The sequence below is a fragment of the Gadus macrocephalus genome, chromosome 5, assembly GCF_031168955.1.
Source record: "Gadus macrocephalus chromosome 5, ASM3116895v1".
In the NCBI taxonomy this organism is placed as follows: domain Eukaryota; kingdom Metazoa; phylum Chordata; class Actinopteri; order Gadiformes; family Gadidae; genus Gadus; species Gadus macrocephalus.
In genome coordinates, this window is record NC_082386.1 from 6,532,986 (window position 1) to 6,559,211 (window position 26,226).

The following is a 26,226-nucleotide window of genomic DNA, read 5'->3' on the forward strand; positions in this document are numbered from 1 at the left end:
CGCAAAAATAAATAATTCAGCTAACTATTATGATGTTCTTAATAAGGAGCCTACAAACGGGGGGGGGGGGGGGGGGGTTGTCTCATCAAACCTGCAAGGCTCTTGATTAGTTCATCTCTTTGGTGAGTCTGGGGACAAACAAGGTAGGAAAGAGATATTGATGTTGGCACATAGACGTTCAAAGAAATGTCACACACAATACAATTACAAAAAATACATTTATTTAGCCTGTGTGTGTGTGTGTGTGTGTGTGTGTGTGTGTGTGTGTGTGTGTGTGTGTGAGAGAGAGAGAGAGAGAGAGAGAGAGAGAGAGAGAGAGAGAGAGAGAGAGAGAGTTTGTGTGTGTGCAACCAGTTGCTTTGTGGACTGGTCGTGGGTAACCTGGTCTTCCCCTCCTGCTGGACCAGCAGGACGTTTTTGGCCCGGAGCCAGGGAAGGAGGCACTATTGGCTACAACCATAATGTAACAGTGCAACGTGGTTTCCTCTCTGGCTACTGTGATATCACTGGGTCTGAAAACTTTTCATGATAGAAATAACCTGTCGCTTCCAAAAATTTCACGTTTTTGGTTTAAATGCAACCCCTTGCCAGGACAAATGCAACAATAAGCACCAAACATTTTTTAAAAGGCTCAAACATGGCTTCCATATAATTAAGATTTTATATTAATGGCATTAATGATGTAATGATGAAACACCTTTAATAGGCAAAATATATTTTCTAAGTTATTTCTTTAAATTTTTACAATTTATTTTATCATAGCAAAGAGTAAGCTTTCCAAACGGCAAGTATTTGGTGTTTCCCATCCATGTGGGCGGTGAGGTGTCTTTAACAGGGTGCAGGCGCGTCCGCGAATGAGGACCAGGAGGAGGAGGATGTATTTAGGGGATACACCGTACGGATCCCGCTCATCCAACCACGCACCATGGACGGCGTCTCTCGGCTGGTCCCCGTATTAAACAGGCCTGGCGGTGCGGCTGGCTCCACGGTATCCCCACCATGATGAGAGCACGGCGGGGCAGGGCAGGGGCAGGGCACGGTCAGTCCGCTATGGCCACCAGCTAATCATGGAGCCTCCCAGATGATGTGACTGCGGCAGGCGGGCGGAGAGAAACAGGACGTAGTGGTGGAAGACGCGGCGTTATCTCCGGTACAGTCACACTTCCCCGGTTTGATGATCTTGTATCGTTTCGACAAAGCAAAACTAAATCGGTGGAGTGTTGCACCGAGGAGAAGCATGATCCGTGGACGAACCTCGCTGTTCTTTCTTTTAAAGGATGCAACGTTCGTAGGCTATGATGTGCAGCTAGACTCTAACCCTTTGATGCGAGGGTCCGCAGGAGAAAGGTGTTGACATTTATTCCTATTCCACACCCTAACGATATCGTTCCGATCAGCGCCACCATGTCTCCACCAGCGTCGGCGGCGACAGCCAGTGAAAGCAGCACCACCACTGTTTTTGAAGAGGACGCCAGGGAAGAGGTATTTCTGTTCGACGATCGACATAGTATTATAAACACTCTCAATATATTAACATATTATCCAATCAGGATTGTCCTATTATTTATTATTGATTGTGTTTATATTCGCTCTCCTGCAATATTACTCCATATTTTCTGTAACATGTTATTTTCTTCACCATGCAAAATACTGAGAATAACGTGATTACTACTAGCGTTTTCCTACCTCGTCCTTAATTTTCTGGACATAATTAGAGGAAAGGGTTGGCCTAGCCTACACCTGCCATTACTTCACCAATCACTAGCAATCATCCACCACAAACCAGAGAGCAGTCAGCGAAGGCAAGAAAGCAGAAAGCAACATACATGTTATTAACTTATTAACTGTATTGGACGTTAAGAAGGACTACTAGAGTATCCCATCATTTTGAAACCTATGTTTTTGTATAGTTATGTGTGACTGAACTGCTTTGAACTTGAAAATGACATTTTCAATTAGTTGAAAATGATATTTTCAATTAGCATTTCAAATATGCTTGTCTGCAACACTCTTGTCGTCCCTGTCCTCCAAACCAATAGGAGATGAAGACAAATAAGTTATTGTCAACTGCAATTTTTTATTCATTTACATTTAAGTGTGTTTTCCAATCAACAGCAAAGGCCCCTGAAGCAGTCCCTGAGCAAGTCCCTCTGCCGGGAGAGCTTCTGGAAGTGCCTGCTGCTCTCCCTCCTCATGTACGGCTGCATGGGCGCCATGGTGTGGTGTCACGTGACCAAGGTGACCCGCCTCACCTTTGACAGTGCCTTCAAAGGGAAGTCCATGATGTACCACGACAGCCCCTGCTCCGACGGCTATATTTACATCCCCCTGGCCCTGCTGGGCATGCTCTACGTGGTCTACCTGGTGGAGTGCTGGCACTGTCGCGTCAAGAACGAGCTTCAGCACAAGGTGGACGTGGAGGGCATCTACGAGCGCGTCCAGCGGATGCAGCAGGCCAAGCCCTGCATCTGGTGGAAGGCCATCAGCTACCACTACGTGAGGCGCACCCGGCAGGTCACGCGCTACCGCAACGGCGACGCCTACACCAGCACGCAGGTGTACCACGAGCGGGTCAACACGCACGTGGCGGAGGCCGAGTTCGACTACAGCCACTGCGGGGTGAAGGACGTCTCCAAGCAGCTGCTGAGCCTGGAGAAGGCGGCCATCACCAAGCTGCGCTTCACCAAGTGCTTCAGCTTCGCCAACGTCGAGTCGGAGAACTCGTACCTCACCCAGCGGGCGCGGTTCTTCACGGACAACGAGGGCCTGGACGACTACATGGAGGCCCGCGAGGGCATGCACCTGAAGAACATCGACCTGAAGGAGTACGTGCTGGTGCTGGCCGACCCCGACCACCACCCCTGGTACCTGTCCCACGTCGTCTTCTGGCTCACCGCCTTCCTCACCCTCTCCTGGCCGCTGCGGGTCTTCACGGAGTACCGCACCGCCTACGTCCACTACCGCGTGGAGAAGCTCTTCGGGCCCGACTACCCGGCGGTGACGCCGGGCGACGAGCGGCCCTTCCCGCGCCGCATCCCCCGCGTCAACACCATCGACAGCACCGAGCTGGAGTGGCACATCCGCTCCAACCAGCAGCTGGTGCCCAGCTACTCGGAGGCCGGCCTCATGGACCTGGCCCAGGGCCCCTCCGGCTTCGGCGGCTACAGGCAGAACTGCGAGCGCTGCCACCGGGCCATCAGCTGCTCCTCCGTCTTCTCCCGGAGCGCCTTGAGCATCTGCACCGGGGCCGGCGCCCGCATCCCCTTCAGCGGGAGCCGCTTCTCCCTGTCGAGGCGCTACGGCTCGCGCAGCAGCTGCTTCTGGCGGAGCGGCAGCCTGGACGACCAGGAGAGCCCCAGCGAGAACACCCGCTGCCTGTCGGAGCGGCAGACCACCGACGACGAGGACCCGCCCGACTACCAGGACGCCCTCTGCTTCCCCGTGCTCATCGTCCACTGCAGCGAGAACTGCCACAACCACCGGTCGTTCCACCGGAACGGCTCCTGCGTGGAGACCTCGCTATGACGGGGCGGGACAGATGGTCGTCAGGGCGACCTGCTGCTGTAGCACGCAGGGACACCGGACGTTGGGCGAGGTTTCCTTTGGGTTAGTTTGGGTCGAGGTGTGGGGTTACGCAACGCAAAGCCCCCAAACACACACACACACACACCCGCACACACAGGCTGTGTCCCAACTGATTGAAACAAAATCGATCAACTTGAAAACCACCAAAGCAATAACTAAGTAATGTGTCAGTGGATATGGGTTTTCCATCTGTTAACGACGCGGGAGTGTGTGTATCCACGTGGCATCTAATGAAAACCATGAAGACGTAGGCTGTTATACAATGCTGTAGCATTTATTTTACCTTACAAGCATCTGGAAATGAAACTGGCAATTACCTCAGAAAATATTGAACAAGCCACGGAAAAGAAGGGTGGAATTCTGTAAATGTACCTGACATATCTTGAGGAGAATGTTGAAACTTAAATGCAAGAACATGTCTGGATTTACACTGAGACATGTTTTGTTTTCTCTGAAAAGGGCGTCAAAAGTTTCAGTTAATCACATTTTGTACAGCAATAACTACGACGTACCCACCCTAGAGAAGAAAATCGAAAATGAATATCTCAAAGAAGTAGAATTCATAACGAAACCAATTACATAGCATAGGCCAAATGTGTACAATAACTCTAAGAAAATGTTAAGGTTTCTGAGGTATCTGTTTCTATGATACATAATTGACACAACTGAGTGGACAAAGGAAAGGATACATAAATTATGCATCAATTTGTGACTTAAAAGAAAGGTTGGGTTCGGATTATTTTGATCTAATACTTCCTTCAAAGACCAACACCTTCCCTGAAATGGTTGGCTGGGCCAAGGACATCATATTCGCCAAGGAAACCAGAGTTGGGCTTGCCTACATAAGATTACATCAGTGGTATAAGGGCTTGCCCAGCGAACAGTATATATTTATAGTTATATTGATACAACATATGGCCTAGCATAAGGCTATTTGTAATCTACTGCCATGGAGAAACATGCCGGCAACTGTGTTGTAAATACATAAACACATGTTATTACAGTACTATCATGGTGGCTAATGGGAGGTTTATGCCTTACAAGGGAAATTCATTCTTCACATCGTATCAACAACACCTTTAAAGTCATCTGTCAATTATGAAGTGTGAGAAGCATACATCAAATAATATCGATAATATTAATATCAAAACCTAATTTGCATGATCTCCTACTGTTAACACTGAATGTATACACAAACATATATGAACATGAATGTAAACCACCAGCATATTATGTCATACTATATGTCCATTAATATGAATGCTCGATTTGTAATTGGAAAGTGGCTGCATTGCAATTTGTAGTATATTGAGATCGAGTGTCAATGATGACCACATCAAAAGGCCCCGGTGGTGCGATGTATACGGCACCATTGTCTTTGGATGTTGACATTTTAATTTGCATTAGGAGGCACTCGTGCCCTCAGGTCGTTACAGGTTGCGTATGCAAGGACTGTACATGCACTGAGGTTTACATGTTGTTAATGTATGAACTTTGTACGACACATTTATATGACTTCTGGCAACGCTATTCTACCACGTATACATAAGGACATCGTTCCTACACTTACGATGCCAATATTATGCACTTGAAGTGAAACTACTAGACATTATGGATTGTAATCATGCTGAATGTTGTTACATGTTCCATTCTAGTACTAAAGTATGCATTCGACTATTGTAATACACTAGATAATAGAGGCAAACATAGTTATTGGAAACATGTACAGTACATGAGTTATGGTACCACTTGTTATTGTCCCCTTGTAAATGATTTGTTATTGTGGGCTTGCAATTGTACTTATCAACCTTGTAAAGACATTTCACACATTATAAAAGAAACAACTTTTTCTCTTGAACTTTTTAAATATGTTTTATCTAATGCTGGAGTAAGGATATTTGCAATACATGTTAAGGACATATGTTAAACCATAACTATAAAGAAGATTTGCAAAGAGAAGAAGGACCTCCTTTATTTCTCCTCAAGGTGAATTGGACCGTTGGTCATAGGACTACTTGGTGATGTGTATTTAAAACGGTAACCGGCCCCTCCCATGTATCTGGTGTGTGTATTTGTAGAGCTGTAATGATATGGATTCGAAAAACAAGCATGCCAAGCACAATGTTGGAATTACCTGTCAATAATTTATAACAAAAAGTATTTTGTAGGTATATATATTGATTTGTGAGAAAATAATCAATGTTCTTCTCTGTGTCAGATTGAAGTCCCGAGTACACCTATGTTTTCACTTAAATGGGACATAAAAACCTTTTTTAAATAATCTTAATTGATATGTAACAGATAAGCAAATACTTTCAGGATTTACCAAACCTTAATTAACTACTTTAATAATCAATAATTAAAATGAAAACAAGTCTGGTTGGGTTTCTTTAAGGGTCATGGATTCAGGCTCTATTTTGCTGGGCACCACTTAAGTCACTTAATTGTCGATCAATAAATATCCTTTAATAAAACAAAGGAATTCACTCCCTTGCCTGTGCACTGCAATATATCAATCCATACATAAACAGAGAAAATATTGTACTCGTATGTTATTGTGTTATGTTATTTGAGCACATATCATTACCTTGTATCCTATTATAATGTTTGTCCACTACAAAACATTTTATTGTTCGTACTCCATTGGACATCGCACGCAAAGTGTGTAGGCTACATGAAGTAGCCTGCTATCACAACAAGAGGACGGTTTACAACCGACATACGCCGATGTGATTTGAACACGACGCCACCCCTGTGCCATAGGTGGCGCCACCTACACATCGGTCTGCCTTTATAACTTATAAATATTGTGGACGAAGAACTCAACACGCTAAAGGTTACTGACGAGTAAGTAGACAATTGTCAACAATTGACTTACGTTCATATTCTATAGGATGGCTGGGTAATATGCTGACCTTGTAGTCTTGCAATGCTTGTTTTATGCAAGCTCTTGGACGACAGGAATAGCCGAATGCGATAAAAAGACTCAGCCAGGATGTACTTTAATATGAATAATCTGCATCACTAGTTTGACACATCTTTTATGAACGCTTATTTCGATAGTTAGACAATTAATGTCGGATTAAATAAATAGTCAGTGCTGTTGTCATAACCCTGGTTATGAGTGAGCTACCTAGTACTAAATCGCAAAACAATGGTCTCTTCTCTACATTGTGTTGTTTTTCTGGTCAAAGATATTGGCCACTATGTTGTTATTGTGTTTCTGGTCAAAGATTTTGGCCCCGATGTTGTTATTGTGTTTCTGGTCAAAGATATTGGCCACGATGTTGTTACTTTGTTTCTGGTGAACAGTCTGGGCCACTATGTTGTTATTGTGTTTCTTGTCACATATATTGTTCAGTACATTGTGTATTGGGTTTCTGGTCAAAGAAAATGCTCACCATATCCTGTTATTGTGTTCGTCACAGGTCTTCAACATGCAGGGTTTGCTGGTAGAGGCGCTTGCTCTGCGGCAGTTGGGAAGACTCAACCCGCGGCAACTTCTCACACCCGGATACGGATTCAAACAGACAACCTGGTGCCCAAGGATCATGTACACACGCCAGCTTTGGGGATCGTCCGTTTGTTTCACGTTAGGCTCTCACAGGCCAGTTGTCCGTGGCAGAGACTCCGTGCGAAACTGGTCATTGCACCAGTTGAGGTTCAAAAGCAACAAAAAGAAAGGCTTAGCAAAGGTTCTGGAGGAGGAGGAGGAGGAGCGGGACACGGAGGACACTGACTCTGAGGATGAGATTGAAGAAGACCCAAACCTGCCTAAGGACTATAAGGATTTAGAAAAGTTTGTACAGTCTTATCGCTACGATGTTATCCTGAAGTCTGGATTGGATATGGCTCGCAAGTGAGTGAGTATATACTAGCTGTGAAGGTAAGGCTTTTTGATTAGTCTCAACTTTCCCTGACCTTCTTTGTTTTGCTCTGTCTCCGGATTAGTAAAATTGAAGATGCTTTCTACAACAACAAGCTTCGACTGAATGGGCAGAAGCTCATCAAGAAAAGTAAATCGGTGAGTTTTCTGATAATAACATGAACGCAAATGAATACCACATTGATGCACACATTTGATGGTACAAATGTAGGTTTTTTTTTTTTGGTTCCTTGTATAGGTGAAAGTTGGAGACACTCTGGACATGGTAGTGTCTGAAAGCGGTGAAGGAAACACTGTTACTCTGATGAGAGTAATCCTTAAGAAGGAATTGGGTGAATCCAACGATGGAGAGAAGTACAAAGTGGCCCTGAGACGCTGGAAGAGTTTAGAGCTTTCCAAGGATGAAGCCTTCAAGCCATGATTTTCCCAAGAATGACGTTACTGATAAATGGCCTCAAAGCATTCAATCCAAGCAAAAGTGAAAGAAGTTATAAAGTGCATGTTGAAACTCTGGACTTGTTTTTTTTTGGGTTGGTGACATATATTTAAAACATGATTTGACATTCAATTTATGTTTAGTATTTTTGTAATTTCCTTTATTCCTTTTGAATAAATCAAAAAGTAATTTTAAGAATCTAGAATTTATTTGCTTGGACTATATTTGAAATGTAAATTAGGTTTTAATCAATCGATTAGGAATTTCAATCAAATTGACTTTTAATTCTGGTCCTTGATGACTGATATCCATGATGGATGGATGTGACAAAAAAAAAGTTGAGTCGTTCAGCCCTTAATTCTTAAACTAGATTTTATGAATGTGATTTTATTAGAAAAAAGGTTAACATGACCCATTGTCATTGTTAATTGTTTTTATATATAAACTTCTATAAGAAGGTTTAACATAAGCAAATTCTTACTTAAACAGTGGTTCAATAGACTGAAATAGAAACAAATCACATGTGATTCATTTCTATTCATCAACTTAACTATTCTATTAGCTAACATTATTTTTAAGCTGCATCAGTTAATGTGTACATAAGCTATGGCAGTTTGGCTCATAAATATACATTTGTTATCACTCGGCATTTGAGTACTTGAACAATAATTTCTACTGTTATGGTCAAAAATAAAACGAGACCAATGTTAGTGCTGATTGAAAACCTACATCGGACTGCTGTAAGAGTTTGACAATGCAATAGATTGAGCTTATATTGTGTGCAATAATTTTCATGACAAAGACAGCTGTTGCCATACCAGCAAACTATTGTGGCTAAAACACAGTGCTCGATCTTTTGGCCTTCTTCAGAATGTCACACTTCTTCCGATTGGGGCGCCGGCATCGTTCATCGATGCTGGGCACGCATTCATAGTGCCACACCTCCTCCATCTTTTCCACAGGGTACACCGCCTCCACGTAGTGGCGGATCAGCCGGAGGCGCACGGGGTCCAGCTGCTTCTTGTTGCACGCCCCCGAGTGGTTATACTGAAGCCGCAGGTTCTCCTGCGTGAAGAGTTCAGGGAAGAGACGCACTAAGAGGCGGGCGGCAAAGTTCCCCACGGAGAGACTCTGCTGCACGACTTCACGCACCTCAGTGTCCGAGAGCAGGTAGGCCGAAGGCACGGGGAAGTCGGGTACGGTTACCGAGAGTTCGTCCAGCGGTATCTTACAAAAGTCTTTGCTGCTCTTCTCGGGCGGCGCGGCGGGGGTCTGTGTGCAGTCTGTGTCCTCCCTAAGAGAGTCGCCGTTGAACTGGTTCAGCTGACAGTCCGCGTCGCCGGCCTCGGGCTCCCGCTCGTGAACGTAGACCTTCCGCTGTTGCTGGTAGGACCGTCGCTGCTCCGTGTCGCGTCTCCTGCACCGCTCGTCCAACTTGCCCACAAACTCAAACATCCACACCCGGTCGTTCCTGGCCTGAGGGTACAGCAGTTGGACGTAGTGCCGGATCAGGTTGACGCGAACGGGGTCCAGCTGCTTCTTGCCCAGGGAGCCACTGCAGTTGTAATGCTTCCGTGCGTTCTCCTGGGTAAAGAGCTCGGGGAACATCAGCACCAGAATCCGAGACGCAAAGTTCCCGATGGACAGGCTACAGTCGTAATTGCTCTTAAGTGTTTCCTTGGAAAGGAGATATTCTTTGGGAACGCTGAAGTCTGGCAGAGGGATTTCCATGTCGTCAAAATCCACAGGGACAAGCAGAGACTTTTTGGACCTACGGTTCGGCCGTTCATGATCAAACATATTTGGGATCCTTATCAAGGAGACATCCTCCGGAATACCGGCCAAGTCGTAGCTGTTATTACTGATGTTGTCGTGTTCCCCCTCGTTAATATTGCTGTGGACACTCTCTATTGCATCCTCCATATGCTGAACGCACACCTGGAGCCAGGTGTCCTCAGGCACGTCAGGGAAATTTGATTCCATGTACTTCCTTATAATTTCCAACCTGTCAGACTCCAGCAGAAGCTGTCCGACACCGTGAAAACCACTGGCGCCCTCTGGGAATTTACCTTCCTCGAAAATCTCAGGGAAAAGGCGATGAACGAGGAAGATAACAAAGTCCTCAGGGGAGGAGAACTCATCCAAGTCATCCGTGAGTTGTATGTCAGAGGCCAAGTCCGAGTTAGCCAGGTTATTCTGATCCTCCATCGAGAGGTGCTCCTCCTCCCCCACCTCATTAATAAAGTGGCAGGTCTCGGCATGCTCTGCCTTGATTCCCGTATCTATGATTGTCTGCTTTCTTTGCATGCGGGCACTCTCCATATCCTTCTGTGCACAAAAATGATTAAACAAGTCATTGATCTGCATCAGGCATTCCTCCTGCCAAACGTTGTTGTTCTTGACTAACGGGAAGCACACCTCTACGTAATTGCGTATGAGCTGCAGATGCAGCGAGTCCAATGTTCTCTTGCTTGCGATGCAGCCGTTGGTGCACTCGCTGGCCTTAAAGAGCTCCGGGAACAGATGCACCAGCAGCCGACAGCCCAGCTCCCCGGCGCCCGAGGTCTGCTCCATCAGCTGATGAAGCTCCTCGCTGGTCAGCAGATATTGTGGGGGAGGCTGGAACTCGGTCACCATCTCGCCCGGCTTGATCTGCTTCTTAATTCGTATGACCTCCAGGGACAGCAGGTCCACCTTGCTGTGCAGCTGGGTCATGCTCGAATTCAGCGTGTTGAGGATGAAAAACATCTTCTCGATCAGCGGATAGAGGCCGGCGTCTGTCGGCGAGCCTTCGCCGGGCACCCTCGCGGCACCGGGGAAGGCTTCGAACTTGCAGTTTTCCTCTGGACTGTGGAACTCCGAGGTGAAGGGGCTCCCGCAGTCGTGCTGCTGTCCTCCGCCCTGAACGGCCGACGTCTCCGAGCTCGGCGCGATGCGCTTCTCGTTGATCCTGTGGGAGATACCGAACAGGGGCCTCCTGTACGAGGTTCTGCTTCTGGGGTTGTCCCGGCCACAGTCCATCTTGTCCCCAGAGGTCAGGCATGGGAGGGCTCGCTGGAGGCTCTCCTCTGTCAACTGCTTCTTGATCTAGAATGAGACAACCATTAGATCCTGAAGGAATTTTTTTGCCAGGCAACCGTATGTTGTTCTTTAACACTGTTAATTAGCCAAAACACAAATATCATTGACACCTTTGCAAAACTTTCTTGCTCCTTGTGGAAGCTCTTTTTTAAAGCCCTTACCTCCTCAGAGACTCTGAATATCTTGCGGCTCGTGGACTTTTCGTTTACATCAGAGCCCATCTCCGCAAATGTCCGTTTCCCAGTCTCAGTGGCCCCCGGGAAAACCCCTCCAAGTCCTTCGACTGGCTCATAAATTGCAACGTCATCTGTCTCTTCCTTAAGGTCCTGGAGAAGCTGTTGTTCTGCAAAGAATAATCAGCATTGCGTTTATCTCTGCAATACCATAGTCTGGTAATCACATGAAACACATCAGGAGTACCACACAAAAAAACACTGCTGATCGCATTGAGAGCTGCAATGCATTTTATTTACTATCAAGAGCGTTCTCGTCTAGGTAAAGAAATGGAAAAAAAAAGTCTGGTTAAAATCTCTGGCAGACATCTCACAATAAATGCAGAGAATGTGGAACGTACCTTCCCCAAGCATACCTCCATGTGAAATGTCCCCATTCTTGGAGGAACTCATATCCTTATGGTTAAAGAAAGGGGAAAAAAGGGCTTTAGAGCAATGTGTAAGTCATTCATGACATGCAACATGCCATCATATTTTTCTAGAGGTTTCGGCTTGTTAAACAAAACTCAAACGATATAGTATAACTAAATGATATCTCTATACATTGCAGGGGGAGGGTCCAGAAGTAGAGCTGGCTTCTACTGGCTAAGGCTCACTTAACCACTGACTCCACCTGGCTAAGGGACACTTAACCACTGGCTCCCCAAAACACAGTGTTGTCTTCTTGCAGAATGTACATCAGATGAAACATTTCAGGCATTAATGGCTGTAGTGGTATAGTAAATGCCTTCTATTTACCATTATAGTTACTGGAGTAACTTGCTCAAGTAAATCATTGTTTTGTTAAAGGATTGGTGAGGCATGGTTTGTTAACAATAATCTTGTCTGAATGTATATACGTTTCAATACTGTAACCCTCAGCTGTCGTCATGAGGAACTAGTGCCATTACCGCAAATTGAATGCAATTAGTCAATGTAACTAACTGCATTCTTGACGTGCTTATGTTTCAGGGCTTAATGGTTCTGCTCCGTAATGTTCTTGGCACTTTGTGTCAAGCGTCAAACTGTGACCAGTGATCATTTTGCGTGGACTGCGACGCTCCCCTCGCGTGGTCCTACTCCAACCCCATGTGTGAACAACCCATGATGTGTGTGCAAGTGGGCTGTCACGAGCAAGGTTAGACCACTACTTCCTCATTCTTCATTTAAAGCTGAACAAATCCTGCCCAGATCGCTGCACAACACAATGTTATGAGGATTATCCAGGAAAATATCCCAAACTTCTACAATCCAAAACAGTTGACCGCTCAAAGCACATACACGCAAACATGTTGACAGAGCGCACACGCTAAGTGCGTGTTTTGAACTGTAATGACGCGGCAGTGTTTGCGTGGACGATTCTTCTCCCCTCTCCACAGAGTACTGACTCTTAGGAATGGGTCCTAATTCATACGCCGTGGGTTCATTCTCACCTTTTACGATTCCATGCAATCCTTTAGCTGGGTCTTGCGATTGTTAGGTACATATACACAGGCCCATCCTATGTTTTTAGGCACATGATATAACAAATGTGGTTCGTGTGTTGTTGCTGTTTTCGCTTTGCTTGTCTCGCTGCCTTCTCGCGTGACGTGACGGTGCCGTGCGCGTGCTGTGTCACTTCCGTACAGCTGTGCGTGGATGGCGCCACGGCGTGGACCTCCATGCGTGGACAGAATCCGAATCCGAATTACTTTTATTACATCTTATTGCACACAGTACACAGGAGTAAAATTATTAGGCTTGATTCCTCAACCACCACATAGCAGCAACAATACAAGTTAAAGTAACTAAAGATAAGTTAAAGAAAAAACAAAAACAAATAAGTACAAATAAGTAGCAGCATAGATCACAATAATAAATAATACAAATAAAATAAAGTAAGTGAAGGAAACTAAGACAGTGGTCATAAGTATTAATAAGTAATGAGGTCTAGTAAGGTGTAAAGTGTAGTGTAAAGTGTATGTGTAAAATTGTTAAAGTGGTAGTGGTAGCCTATTAGCCAAGGTTGTTGGGACAATAGCGTGGGACTGTGGAGAAGGGGCGACACTCAGCCTACGTTAAACTATAATATATTTAAATGTTAAGCTTAATGTTCATCCACACGCGTGGGGGTCAAATTAAACGCCGAAACGACAACTTGTATTTACAGTCAGTTGAATGACAGCGTGGTATGAACAGAAGTTCATCATGTGATGAGGCCTACATCGTGATACATTATCTTTGTGTGTGTGTGTGTGTGTGTGTGTGTGTGTGTGTGTGTGTGTTTTATTGGTTGATATATTAGGCTACATTTATATATATATTCATTAATGTATTTAATATATATATACAGTATATATATAGATAGACATAAGTTCATCATGTGATGAGGCCTACATCGTGATACATTATCTTTGTGTGTGTGTGTGCGTGTGTGTGTACGTGTGGTGTGTGTGTGTGTGTGTGTGTGTGTGTGTGTGTGTGTGTGTTTTATTGGTTGATATATTAGGCTACATTCATGTGTATATATATTCATTCATGTATTTAATAGATAGATAGATAGATAGATAGATAGATAGATAGATAGATAGATAGATAGATAGAGATATTGTTTGTGACAATATGAATCACTTTATTATAGGCTACGCCCCGCAGACTCATCTTACAAAAAAATGAGCAAAATGCCGGTATGCTTAAAGCAATATTACCCTCGAGCTTATGCAGCAAAAACAGTGTTCATCAATAGCCTCGATGTGTTCAATATAGAACTGTACAGAAGTATGCACCATGCGCACAGGATTCTTAGCGAAGCACCATGCAACTGAAAAACATATTGACATATAGGCCTAGTGGCTTCATATGTACTGATATGCTGATCAGGTTATTAATGACTGCAATTTTAGACAAGATGGAAAGTCATAGACTATATAACAGAAGGTAGCAGTGCCCTCTAGTGGAAAACTGTCAGAACAACACGAATTGTTCTTTGTACGTGAACTCAAATTGTAGGCCTGCCTGATGGGAAGAAAGAGACGTATGTTAATTGAGACTGAGGATTTTAGATATCTTACAGCAACCTCTGATAGGAGGTTTATAAGGTGAACGTTCACTGTCTGGGAGGGGGTTATTTTAGGAGACATGGTAAATGTTTGCCCAATTGTGAACCTATTGATTAAATATCAGTGTATTGGGAATTGTAACTCGAGTCAAAAAATAGCCAATCGCATTTGGTGGATGTAGGAACAAGAATGTATTCCACGAACACGAGGTCGTTGAATATCTTGTGTGATGTGGGTTTGGCAATCCACCGGATACAATCATTAAGAATGTGTGAAATTATAACACACATTCTTGTGTGTTATAACAAGAATGTGTTGTTATAACACATTCTTATAACACACACATTCTTGTGTGTTATAATTTCGTATATCATCCACTATTAGGCCTACATTGTCAAGCACACACCCGAAGATCCGTCACAATAACCGGACACACACGTCGATAAGAGGACGATATAACAAGGGGCTCGGCGCGTGTCTCCTCATTTTTGGACTGATGAGCTGTTTAGAGGGCACTCTGATCTGTCACCCAATATTTTTATGGTATTTATTTTATTTATTTATTACAACATAGGCTACAATAGATAGTTCAAACAACCAGAACAACATTTCAATAGTTATAAACAATACAATACAATGGGACAATTAAGAAAGCTATTTAAAACAAGACCAATCCTTATTTAATGCGACTTCAATCATCACCTTGAACTTCTCAATCGAGACCAAACCCAATGAAGCGCGCGCGAGCCGCGCCACGAGGAGGGAGCGCGTGGTGCCGGCGCCGTTCAAGCGGGGAGCTCGCTACCGAAGGGTCGGCGTTTCGGCACTTAGCACGTGGCGGCGGCGGAGCTCGTTAATGGGTCATATTTGGCCAATATGCTCGTCTGTGTCGGGATGTGAAATCAGCCATACTGTTCCCATCTTGGCGGAATGAGGGTCATTCATCACGGTGGGCCATATGATGATATTAGCAGGTGTTTACTGATGGGGCCCATTCATGAAATGAGCAATGGGGATACACCTAAAACGTTCAACAGTCTAGCTTCATTATCCCCCAGATGTTTCGCGATGATGAGGTTCTAAAAATAGGTTTTGACCAGTCATGAATCATGATTGAAGTCAAGTTCTCACTACTTTGAAGGGTGTTTCGTTGAATGGTAGTTTTGTTCAACAAAAGCTTTCAAATGGGTAATATAACTACAGGCTATTGTTTATTTGTTCTAGTTATACATTGCTATTATATGCTTGTCTTATCCATTCCCAAAGGGCCATAAATGTGATCATCCTTTTTTGGTTTTCTTTCCTTCCCAACTGGGTTTTTTGACGTTTTTCTACCCAAATAACGGATATAATGTTACAGGGTTAGTTCAGGCCTAATATTTTCTACATACTATATTGCCTCTATATTATAGTCTTGATTTTAAGCTTCCACCCAATGCTGATACTTGGAACCTGGACAAGGAATCTGAATTCATGAATGTTGATTGTTTTGTGTTTGTGTGTTATTTCTCGGGGCTGTGTGTCAGCATGACTATGAAATGGGATATGCTAATGCAGTGTGCTGGGGGTGAACACCAGCCTTCTCCCAGCCTCCTATTCTGCATTTGAAGTGTATCCCTCCTCATGAACACTCTCTCTAATATAGATCTGAGGGCCAGGGTGTGCTACAGAGCTCTCTTTGAATCCCAACAGCTTCCTATTTAAAATGACTGACAGAAGGGGAATGTAAGCCTGAAACGTTTAGCCATGGACTATTGCTATACCGATGTAGGCATTCTTATTCTGAATATTTTATCGAGGCAAATATACCCCACGATCATAGTTCAAAGTGATGATCTTTCTTTATTTACTGCAATGAATAGTGTTTAACAGGGCAAAACACCACAGCCAACGCTGTAGGCTAACCATGAGAGATGGAGTACTTGGGTTTCATCACTTGAGTAGAACTACTTCTGTAGAATGTTGGATGGAGGTCTATGTTTGTATAGAATAATTGGTATGGCATTTGGGCTTCAAATCACCCAAAGGAGGAATTATGATTGCTACCACCAGAGATTCTTGGACTTGTGTTTAATCTCGTGTTGCCTGTCAATGATTTCTTGAGGTTAACTTGGAGTTCACTCTGCATAGCCCAAACATGCTTTTCTTTTTTTTATGCAAAAGTTTTTGTTCTTAACTTAATTTGTCATCTTGTCAGTTCCTCCAAGTTTGCTTCCTTCTTTGGTTCTTTTTCGACTTCCCCAGCAACTTTTCACGTGTCTCCTCACGGCGAGAATGCATATTTCATTAAAGGCCCCAGGCTTTTCCTGGCATATGCTGTATAGTTGGTGTGTATCCAGGCAGCATAACGCATTGGGAACCACAGCCACGCTGGAAATGGACTGAACAAACCCATTGCATTCATCGTCACTATTACCAAATCCCTGCTAATCCCAAAACAAAAACTTTTGCTTTGTACCCTTCTCCCCTCCACACCATCCCCAAGCGTTCTTCTTTCTTTTCTCCACTCCTGTGTCCCGGTGTCATCCACTCCTGTCTTCCAAGTGCAGGGTCCTGACCCAACACACAACCAGGCATTCACCAGTGAAAGGCACAGAGCGCTTCTGTATAATGATACATTGTATTTGTTTGGCTCCTTTCGGGACACTCGAGGTGGCCTTGCATTGCAGAGAAACAAACAGAAAAATGGAATGACGAGATAAGTTACCTACTGTGTGGTTTGCTACACAAACCCGAAAAAAACCCACACTGCTCATTCAGAAGCCAAGCCACAAATGTCGGTCTTCACAAGACAACGATGCCCTGAACTCTGCACTGGGCCTCGCGGGCCCTTCTCAACCGACTCCATGATTTGCCAAGGATTTGAACCAGCAACCCTTTCAGTTGGCAGATGACCTGCACCCTGCCACCGTGAGCCTCACTGATGCTCTACCGCGTCTCACACACACACACAAACACCCCTCACACACACAAACACCCCTGCAGACAGCAGCCTGGGAAACCACAGGCCACTGGGCTGGCGCCGGAGCCTCACTACTTGGGGACGGGAGGCTGTGGGGTGGGGGGGGGGGTGGGGGTGGGACACGCGCTCCTTCTCTGGGCCCAATCAATACCTCTGCATTTCCTGTCCATTTGCTCGGGTCTCTTTCATTAATAATTACTGTTGGCGGAGCTTCAATACGCACACGGGCTGGTGCTGCTCCGCGACCTTTCACCAACCCCTGGGCAGACCTGGGTCTACAGCCCGGGAATGGGCACGCACGCACGCACGCACACACACACACACAGGAAGCAAAAAAACAACAACACACGTACAGACAGTGTAAAAAGGGATGACAGATGGATGTTTTTTTTTTATAATTTCTGAAACCATTGCAATTTATCATTCATCATCGGCAACAGACTTAGAGATAAATTACATTGTACATTTATGTATATATTTATATCTAAATTACCCCTCCATACCCCACCCTTACCATCCACCCATTGATCAGTTTGTGTCCGATAGCTCTGTGGCTTTTCAGGCAGTGTCCCCCCAGTGAGGGAGAGACACCAGTGCTGTCCCCCCAGTGAGGGAGAGACACCAGTGCTGTCCCCCCAGTGAGGGAGAGACACCAGTGCTGTCCCCCCAGTGAGGGAGAGACACCAGTGCTGTCCCCCCAGTGAGGGAGAGACACCAGTGGAGTGTCCCGGTCAGAATTTGGTGACTGCGCCGGTGATGTTCTCCAAGGCGGAGCGCGCCTCAGAGGGAGGGAAAGCCTGGATGGCTTCCAGTGCCTTGTTCCCATGGTAACGGCACAAGTCCACCGCCGAGCTCACGCCTCTCTCCGACTTGATCGCCGCCCACAGCTGTTGAGAGATGAATCTTTTTTTTTTTTTAAAAAGGACGATTGTAATCCCACCATTCCACAGCCAACGACCCAGTCTTTCTGGACACAAAACATGAATTGGGTAACAATGCGCACGCGCGCGCGCGCACACACACACACACACACACACACACACACACACACACACACACACACACACACACACACACACACACACACACACACACACACACACACACACACACACACACACACACACTTATGTATTCATACAAAGCAGAAGAGGATCTCAAAAGTCTGAATTCCGGTCTCCCCTCCTGCACTCCTCCCATGAAGCAGGGACAGGCTCTCGCTGCCGGCACTTTATCTTGTGAATTCTGGAATCATGAAACCCCTTAGGCCATTCTCTTAAAAAAATAAAACAACTAGGTAGGAACACTGCAGAACCTTGTCTTTTCACTCAATTTGGAGAAGGTGATGCCTCTCCCCGTTTTAATTATTCAATGCGCATGGCTTGTCTATTTTTCAGTTTTCATTTCACTCGTCTCCCTACTTCCATTATGGAACACCTCCATTTTTACCTAAGTTACGCTCAATCCCTGACCTTGTGTTGCCATAAGTCATTGATATGACTGGACTTTTACATTTTAACCATTCAATATATGTAATATGTAAAAAATAAAAAAGATTAAGCTTATAAAATATAAGAAGACAAATCCACATTAATGGCGTTAATCTAAATTCAGACAAACTTAGATTGCCTTTGTTGGTTAAACCTGAACTCTATGCTTTTTGGAAGTTGCTTGGTCAATTTACAGAAACACGATGCATGATCAAACTTTTCCTTTATTTTTGTTAATTTCAACCTAGTGCCCCCCCACCCCCTACGACTGGTGGCAAACTTTCCCTGGCCGTCCTGAAGGAGAGCATCTCTCTCACAATGCCACCGTCTCTGAGCCCCGGTGTCTCCTCCACAAATAGGCCCTGGTAACTAATCGCCCCCTGCTCTGGTTTCACTGGGACCAAACCCCCCCCACCCACCCCCACGTCCTACCCCCCCTACCATCAGACCCCTCCCTCCCTGGCTGCCTGGACTCTCTTCTTCATGCACCCCAGGACTGTCTGTACACACACACACACACACACACACACACACACACACACACACACACACACACACACACACACACACACACACACACACACACACACACACACACACACACACACACGCGCGCGCGCAGGCCGTGACTTTGTAGAGCTCCTCTCTCAACTGCCATATTTGTTACAGTCACTGACGCCCTCCTCCTTCTCTCATTGACATTTGCAGCGTCGAGAAGTACAGATGATATGAGGCACAGCATTTTAGTGTTTTCTTACAGGTATCAGGTAGAGCACCCCCCACCAGCCCCCAAAAAATGTGTAGGGGGGCTAAAGCAAAACTCTGACATTGTCACCGTCAATGGTAGGTTTGACCTTGAACTTCCACGTCGGATGTTTTTTGATGTCACACTTTGACTCACCATTGAATAATCCAGTTGGTCCTTAAATGCCTTCGCCTGTTCAGAAGAAAAGAAAACATGAAGCCACAGAGTCAGTCATATAAACCTCCAAATACGAAGGAGCTGTGTCAGGACAATAATTGACATGCAAAACAATCAAATAATATTTGATATTCGCATACAAATCGGATATCATTATACGACAGGTCATTTCATTTCCAGCTACTGCAGGACCACTCTGTGCTCGGACGGGGTTCTGTGCTTCCACGGCGACGAAGGCGCGTCGACGGCGACTGAGTAGGACACGTTACTTTCAGTGGAAGAAGACCGCATTACCTCCTCCAACTGCTGCTGCCACTTGTCCTGGCCCACGATCTGCCGGTGGAGGACCGCGGGGCAGGAGTTCAGACTGAACGCCGCCGGCGCCCCGCCCCCGCCCGCCACGAACGGCTGCAGGTCAGCGTGCAGCTGTGGAGCAGGGCGGGAACAAGCATATTCATCACGGCCTCGCCGCTTTAAGGGGTTCTCATTCCCCGGGCAAAATGCAGGAGACGCACTGCTCAGCGTAACCCGTGCAGGTGGCGGTTTTGCACGGTAACAATCTTTTACGTTTTAATCTCAGGAGGCACACAGACACACTGCTGCAGACGAGTCAAGTGGAATAACAAATTCACCATTTGAGGTGTTTAAGAAAAAGTGGATTAAATGCAGGTTGGTTTTTTTTAGACACTCAAATGCGTTCTACTGGTGTGACTTGCCTGGTGTCCCAGGGAGAGGTGCTTGCCGTAAGTGTAGGCCAGGCGCTGGGACTCGGGCTTGTGCTTTGCCAACTCCATCGCCGCCTGACAGCTCTTGGCGAGCAGTGCACCGTGGGACAGAAAGGTCTGCTCCTCCCACACATCCACGTCGATTATGTCTCCGGGATTACTGTCCTAAAGAGCAAATAATAAACCGGTCACCGGAGCCAACACCTATCTGAAAGGAATGTCTAAAAGGCTCCAAAAAGCATCCAAACGTGTTGATAAAAGGCCAACCCGTTTTGGATGAATTCAACTTGAATTCAGTCATGAGTGTACTTTCCCTTTATTTAAAATAACAACCTCACATAATTGACTTGAGGCCAGCCAACAGAGGAATATGTTCAATGTATCACGGTTTCTTGTCGCGTCTATGTGGAAGTGTCTTTGTAACATCAATGAGATGTAACACATTGGCCGATCTTTTCTGGGTAAGCTTGTTTGACGTGCGGTGCTAAAAGGACAAACACAGAGAATGGATGATTGACAGATCTCAGTATCAGATCTCAGTATTGGTAAAAGTCTGTAATTGTAGGTGAATGAATCACTTAAACAGGTGCCGATGTCGCGAGGCTGTAGCAACTTTAATTCAACTGCAGGAATTTTTCCGACTGACTGAGGGTAAGGGTGAAAATTAAACCGTTTGAGGTGGAACATGACAGTCTCCTCCAAAATAAAAGCCCCCCGCCCACCTTGCTGACAGGTTCACAGTGGTAAGATGTATATATAGACCTTTTTGCTCTCCTATTCATTATGTTGTGATGCGCCAGGTTCTGTTCATGTCTGTTTACCATTGTCAGACATTGTTTAAATCTGCTTTCTTCCTGCGTATGAAAGACAGGAGTCCCTTGTGTCTGCAGGATCTTAATGATAATACTTTTTCAGCTGTCATATTTGAGATGTTACGCATGTCAAAGGGAATATATATTATACACCTTCTTTTTTTATTATCTTTTTTTTGCATTTTTATGCTTTATTATAGAGTGAGATAGAGTGGAAAGAATGGGAGGTAGAGGGGACGACATGTAACAAATGACCACGGGCAGGACTGGAACCCGGGTGGCTGAGTTCAGGACGGAGCCTATATGGGACGCGGTCTTCCCGGGGAGCCACCGGGGCGCCCCCACTACACACCTCTTCAATTCAATAGGTCGACCAAAACACGACCATGTTGTGTTCTTAACTTATGATCCATCCATATCACATCCCCTTAAAGACAGTACGAAACGTTTTTTTTACTATGTCAGATAAGTTTCTAAACTCAGTGGACTGGCATAAAATATAAAGACCTGAATGATTAATACACAGCTCTCATCCTTACATTTTAGCCTGGCTAAAATTCTGTCTCAAAGGTGCCATGGAAGCAAGATACATGTTCCTAGTACAACTGACCAACCGGTGACTGTGGTCCTCAAGGCGATGGGATTTCCATGTTAATGTTAACACAACGCCATCTTTTATTGAACCTGCCAGCAGGAGGGGTGCTTTTTTGTTGCCATAGCGATTCTTCAAATAACATGAACAGCATTAATATTAACATGGTTAGGACCTTTGCTACTCTCCGGAAAATAACTTCTAGTTCGGAGATTCAAGGATTCATTCCCATCTCTCATCTCGTGTTGCACGCGTCTTCAAAGAAGAAACACTTTTGTGTGGAACAATACGACCGCTGGACAACTTCTGGGACTATTTTCAAGATTAGTATTATTTTTATATTTAGTTTAATGTTACGCCCTTTAATGGAAGGGCGTAACGGTGGTGATTTTATGAATGATTTTTGGTGCATCCTGATTGAGGCGCTCCTGCAGATACCAAACATTAACATTAACGTGAAGCTGTGTCCGAGTGTGGGGCAGTACCTGGAGGTTAGGAGAGCTCTCATAGTAAACGCCTTGCACCAGGTCACCGATGGCACTCGAGATCAGCTCCACAACCTGGGAAGGGGAAGAGAACAGGACACACAACGTGGGCACTGTGGAACAGAAAGCTTGTGGTGGTTGTCAATCAACTCAAGACACTAAATTAACAATCAATGAATTGGATTTGCACAAAAGCCCAAAGTTCTTGAATGCGGGTTGGTTGGAGGGCCCTAGGGGCACTATTCTGGGATAGCTGATTGGGAAACTAGGCCCATCATTATCAGCTCGTGGGGGTACCTCCAGCATAGCTACAAACCACACCTTGATTGGTTAACTACACCTCCATGTGTAGGCCAACACAGACTCTGACGGTTGGTTGAATTTCACCAAAGCAGTCCAACCACTTGTATGAAAAAATAGACAGACGACAAAAACAAAGGAAAGGCCCTAACATCAAATACACCGTTTGAAAGGAGACAGGGTGTGTCTCCATGCCCTCCTGGGGAGCGGAGTGGCGGGGCACAGAGGACAACCAGGCTGCAGTTGCTTGTCGTCCCTCACAGGGGGCATGCATGACTTGCGTTCCTCACCGCCGCGTTGGTGTCACAACACCACCGGCTCGCATCCCAGCGCCGGGAGAGCGAGAGACGCAGGCTCTGCGGCTTTTAATGTGTCCCCGACCACGGCTAAGGTAGACAGTGTCACGCACGCCTGGGATCAGGGTAAATATTCCAGCGGGGGTCGTGCCATTCATAGAACACAAGCGGCCCCAGCGACGAAAGAGAGAGGGGGGGGGGGGGGGGATGTGTAAGAGTCCAGATGAATGAGGTTAAATTTAGAATTCGCCTCGTCCCAGACACCCAGGGCTCATCAGAGTCTGCCGAGCCCCAGAGCGCGCTCCTCGCCCGCCAGACTCTCCAGTGCCCTTAGGGTAACCCAATCCGCCAGGGGAAAAATATTGAGGCTACTCGAGCTGCTAGCCGCAGACCTGGAAGGACAATGTGCCTACAGTATTACCAGATGTGGTGTCTCTTCTAGCCCTGGAAAATGTGTGTGTGCGTGTGTGTCTGTGTGTGTGCGTAGAGAGTGGGGGGGGGGGGGGGATATGTGTGTGTGCGTGTGTAGAGGGGAGTGTTTGTGTGTCTGTGAAGACAAGAGGGGTGTGTCTTTGTGAGGTTTGTGTGTGTGTGTGTGTGTGTGTGTGTTTGTGCCGGTGTGTGTCTGTGTCTGTGTGTCTGTGTGTGTGTGTGTGTGTGTGTGCGTGTGTAGAGGGGAGTGTTTGTGTGTCTGTGAAGACAAGAGGGGTGTGTCTTTGTGAGGTTTGTGTGTGTGTGTGTGTGTGTGTGTGTGTTTGTGCCGGTGTGTGTCTGTGTCTGTGTGTCTGTGTGTGTGTGTGTGTGTGTGCGAGAGCGGGGTCTTTATTTATTTTTTTTGAGGTTTGTGCGTGTGTGTGTGTGTGTGTGTGCCGGTGTGTGTCTGTGTCTGTGTCTGTGTGTGTGTGTGTGTGTGTGTGCGAGAGCGGGGTCTTTTTTTGGAAGGTATCAGATAAGGCCGAGCTCCGGCTCCCCCCGACTCCGTTCCCAAGTCCAGCCGGATCATGTTTTGCCGACAGGTCTGCGAGGGGAGGGGGGGGGGGGGGGGGGGGGGAACCCGAGCCGCGTGCCGAGATTACTTTACCGTTTATACAAGCAGTGGCATAGGATTCCTCTCAAGGCCACGACACACAATCTCCATCACTCTCGCTGCGCGTTTATAAGAGAAAACGGTCAGGAGGTAAAATAAATAAATAAATGAACCACTTCCAGCGCCCGTTAGTGTGTGAAATGAGTTGCGTGAATGATTTCATCTCTCGACGGCGGCGGACGCCGATACGACTGGAACGCAGATTGGCGTTTGTAACTTTATCCGTGGGGATGGACAAAAAGTCGGAACAGGGAAAAGTGAACCATCACTTATTGGATGGTACGGAGAACAACGTTTGGACGGTTGTTCAGTGGGACGACCAGAGTTAAATGTTCCTTGATGGACCGCCTGTAACTCCTGAGAAAATATATCACATTTACATTTAGGGCGTTTAGTAGACGCTTTTATCCAAAGAGCCTTACGATAAGTACATTATGAGAAGGAGAAACAACATATTGTTGTCACCAAACAAATATACATTTACAGGTTGTGTTTGGGCTGTGTAAGGCGTGCTCGTCTGGGGTCTAATAACATGGCTGTATGGCCATTCCCTTGCTCTCTGAAGGCATGCAGAAAGAGAGGCAGACAGTGGGGCTTAGGAGTGAGGGTGGAAGGCGAGGCTGATAGAATTTGGTCCAGACTATGACATGATGAGAAGGGGAGGGGAGTGTGTGTGTGTGTGTGTGTGTGTGTCTGTGTGTGTGTGGGGGGGGGGGGTTACTTTCCTCTGCTTCACAAACCACATCGTGAGTGACGGTGACGGCATTGGCCATTGACACATTTTGTCAGCAGCACTTTACTTATTTACGCACCCGACAACGCTTATCGTGTTGTGTGCACACATCAAAGTGGCACACGCACATGTACATCGCAGACACTTCAGAAAACAAGACATTCTCCCGCTTCGCCGTGAACTAAAGACCAAAACTGAAAACGGTTGAGCCTTAAGGGATGGTTCGGGCTGCATGCAATGGTTCTGGCTACTTTCCCGACTAACTTCTAGATATAGGAAACCTTACAATGAGGATTTGTTCCATCTGAGTCGGTAGGGCTCATGTCCTTTCATGACCAAATAAATGCACAGCAGGTTACCTACAGGGTAAGTAAGCCCCGGTTTCAGCAAGGGAACTTCCACCTACGAGTACTTAAGAAGGTGATCCGAGCATTCGGACGGCCGTAAAAGGTTTTTTAGAAAAAACTGACACATGGGTTCCATGGTGAGCGTGTGAGGGCGTGGTCAAACAGTTTTAGAGCAATTTATGCATATCAAACAGGTAACCCTATAACTGATGTTTAATTAAATAACATGGTTTTCCCTTGGCAGCCTGGTTCGAGCCAGCGAGCCAGCGAGCCACCGGCCTCACCCAGAGCAGACTCAGCCCTCAGGCCTTCAGGCTGTCCAACAGTCACAATACTTTTCCCACAAAACCTTTAACACTTGCATAATATATCTTGTAAATATCCTTACCGGCAACATACCTTGGCCACATTCATGTACTGTTTTCTTTGAGTTTAATTCGTTATCTATAAAATGTGCACTTTCTTTTCACAGCACCTTGTCATGAGCAATTCATTGTGCAGCATGACAGTAAAACGACTGGACTTTGGTGCCATAACTGTCTGTGCTATACAAAGCAGGGGGGCCTTACCTTGGTGTTATTTAACTGTGCGAGTCCTGTGCATGCGTTGGCCAGGAGGAAGTCTCCACTCAGGACGGCCATCTTGTTGCCAAACTGCATGTCCTTCAACTGTCCGTCGTTGGACCACTCCTTCAGGTTGACCACGCCGCGATGCACCAGGAAGGCCGTGTGGATCAACTCCGCGATCTCAGCCAAGTTACGCTGGCTGTAGGGCAAACAACAAGACAGATACCTTCAACAATAACGTGTCGATTGCACAGGTTGACTTCTGAGTTAAAGATATATCGATTTTTGGGGTTTGTTTATTCAGCTGGTGGTTTAACCAAAGAGTCTTACGGATGTACTCCGGTACAAGTGAATATAGAGCAGACACTGGGTTAGGCATTTTTCCTTCAAAATGTTCCTTGCCAGTACCTTTCTGTTGGAAGACCCCCTAACCAGTGGGCCATCCAACCCCCCTTTTTACTGAATGTACAGGGGGTAGAAAGTAGAACTCCTTTCACCCCAGGGGTTCAACATATGTAAGCGGTTAAGGTTCAGCCGGAGCGCGTGGGTGGACACTTGTTAAGCCACTTCCTTCTGACAGATGTACTTATTGGAAGTGGCTTTGAATAAAAGCGTCTGCTAAATGCCCTGAACAACGTAAATGTAAACGTTAAACTCAGACATCCATCGCC

At 45.8% G+C, this 26,226-nt stretch overlaps 4 protein-coding genes across 4 annotated transcripts; 2 read left to right on the forward strand and 2 right to left on the reverse strand.

The window, feature by feature from the left end:
* The first annotated feature begins 744 nt into the window (after positions 1 to 744).
* tmem151bb (transmembrane protein 151Bb) lies at positions 745 to 6,074 on the forward strand. Its single transcript, XM_060051890.1, has 3 exons — positions 745 to 1,150; positions 1,398 to 1,482; positions 2,116 to 6,074. Exons 2-3 carry the CDS (start codon positions 1,405 to 1,407, stop codon positions 3,523 to 3,525), a joined length of 1,488 nt encoding a protein of 495 aa, XP_059907873.1. The 5' UTR covers positions 745 to 1,150; positions 1,398 to 1,404; the 3' UTR covers positions 3,526 to 6,074.
* A 364-nt stretch (positions 6,075 to 6,438) lies between these two features.
* On the forward strand, positions 6,439 to 7,982 carry mtres1 (mitochondrial transcription rescue factor 1). The gene is made up of 3 exons (XM_060051891.1): positions 6,439 to 7,444; positions 7,537 to 7,609; positions 7,710 to 7,982. The coding sequence occupies exons 1-3, from the start codon at positions 6,909 to 6,911 to the stop codon at positions 7,890 to 7,892; spliced, it is 792 nt and encodes a 263-aa protein (XP_059907874.1). The 5' UTR covers positions 6,439 to 6,908; the 3' UTR covers positions 7,893 to 7,982.
* Positions 7,983 to 8,265: 283 nt separating this feature from the next.
* bend3 (BEN domain containing 3) lies at positions 8,266 to 12,808 on the reverse strand. The gene is made up of 4 exons (XM_060051886.1): positions 12,634 to 12,808; positions 11,563 to 11,617; positions 11,150 to 11,331; positions 8,266 to 10,994 (listed from the first exon to the last, which is right to left on the reverse strand). The coding sequence occupies exons 2-4, from the start codon at positions 11,612 to 11,614 to the stop codon at positions 8,742 to 8,744; spliced, it is 2,487 nt and encodes an 828-aa protein (XP_059907869.1). The 5' UTR covers positions 11,615 to 11,617; positions 12,634 to 12,808; the 3' UTR covers positions 8,266 to 8,741.
* Positions 12,809 to 17,571: 4,763 nt separating this feature from the next.
* pdss2 (prenyl (decaprenyl) diphosphate synthase, subunit 2) lies at positions 17,572 to 25,791 on the reverse strand. The gene is made up of 6 exons (XM_060051893.1): positions 25,559 to 25,791; positions 22,227 to 22,301; positions 20,329 to 20,502; positions 19,907 to 20,038; positions 19,592 to 19,627; positions 17,572 to 18,087 (listed from the first exon to the last, which is right to left on the reverse strand). Exons 1-6 carry the CDS (start codon positions 25,646 to 25,648, stop codon positions 17,932 to 17,934), a joined length of 663 nt encoding a protein of 220 aa, XP_059907876.1. The 5' UTR covers positions 25,649 to 25,791; the 3' UTR covers positions 17,572 to 17,931.
* Between the last annotated feature and the right edge of the window lie 435 nt (positions 25,792 to 26,226).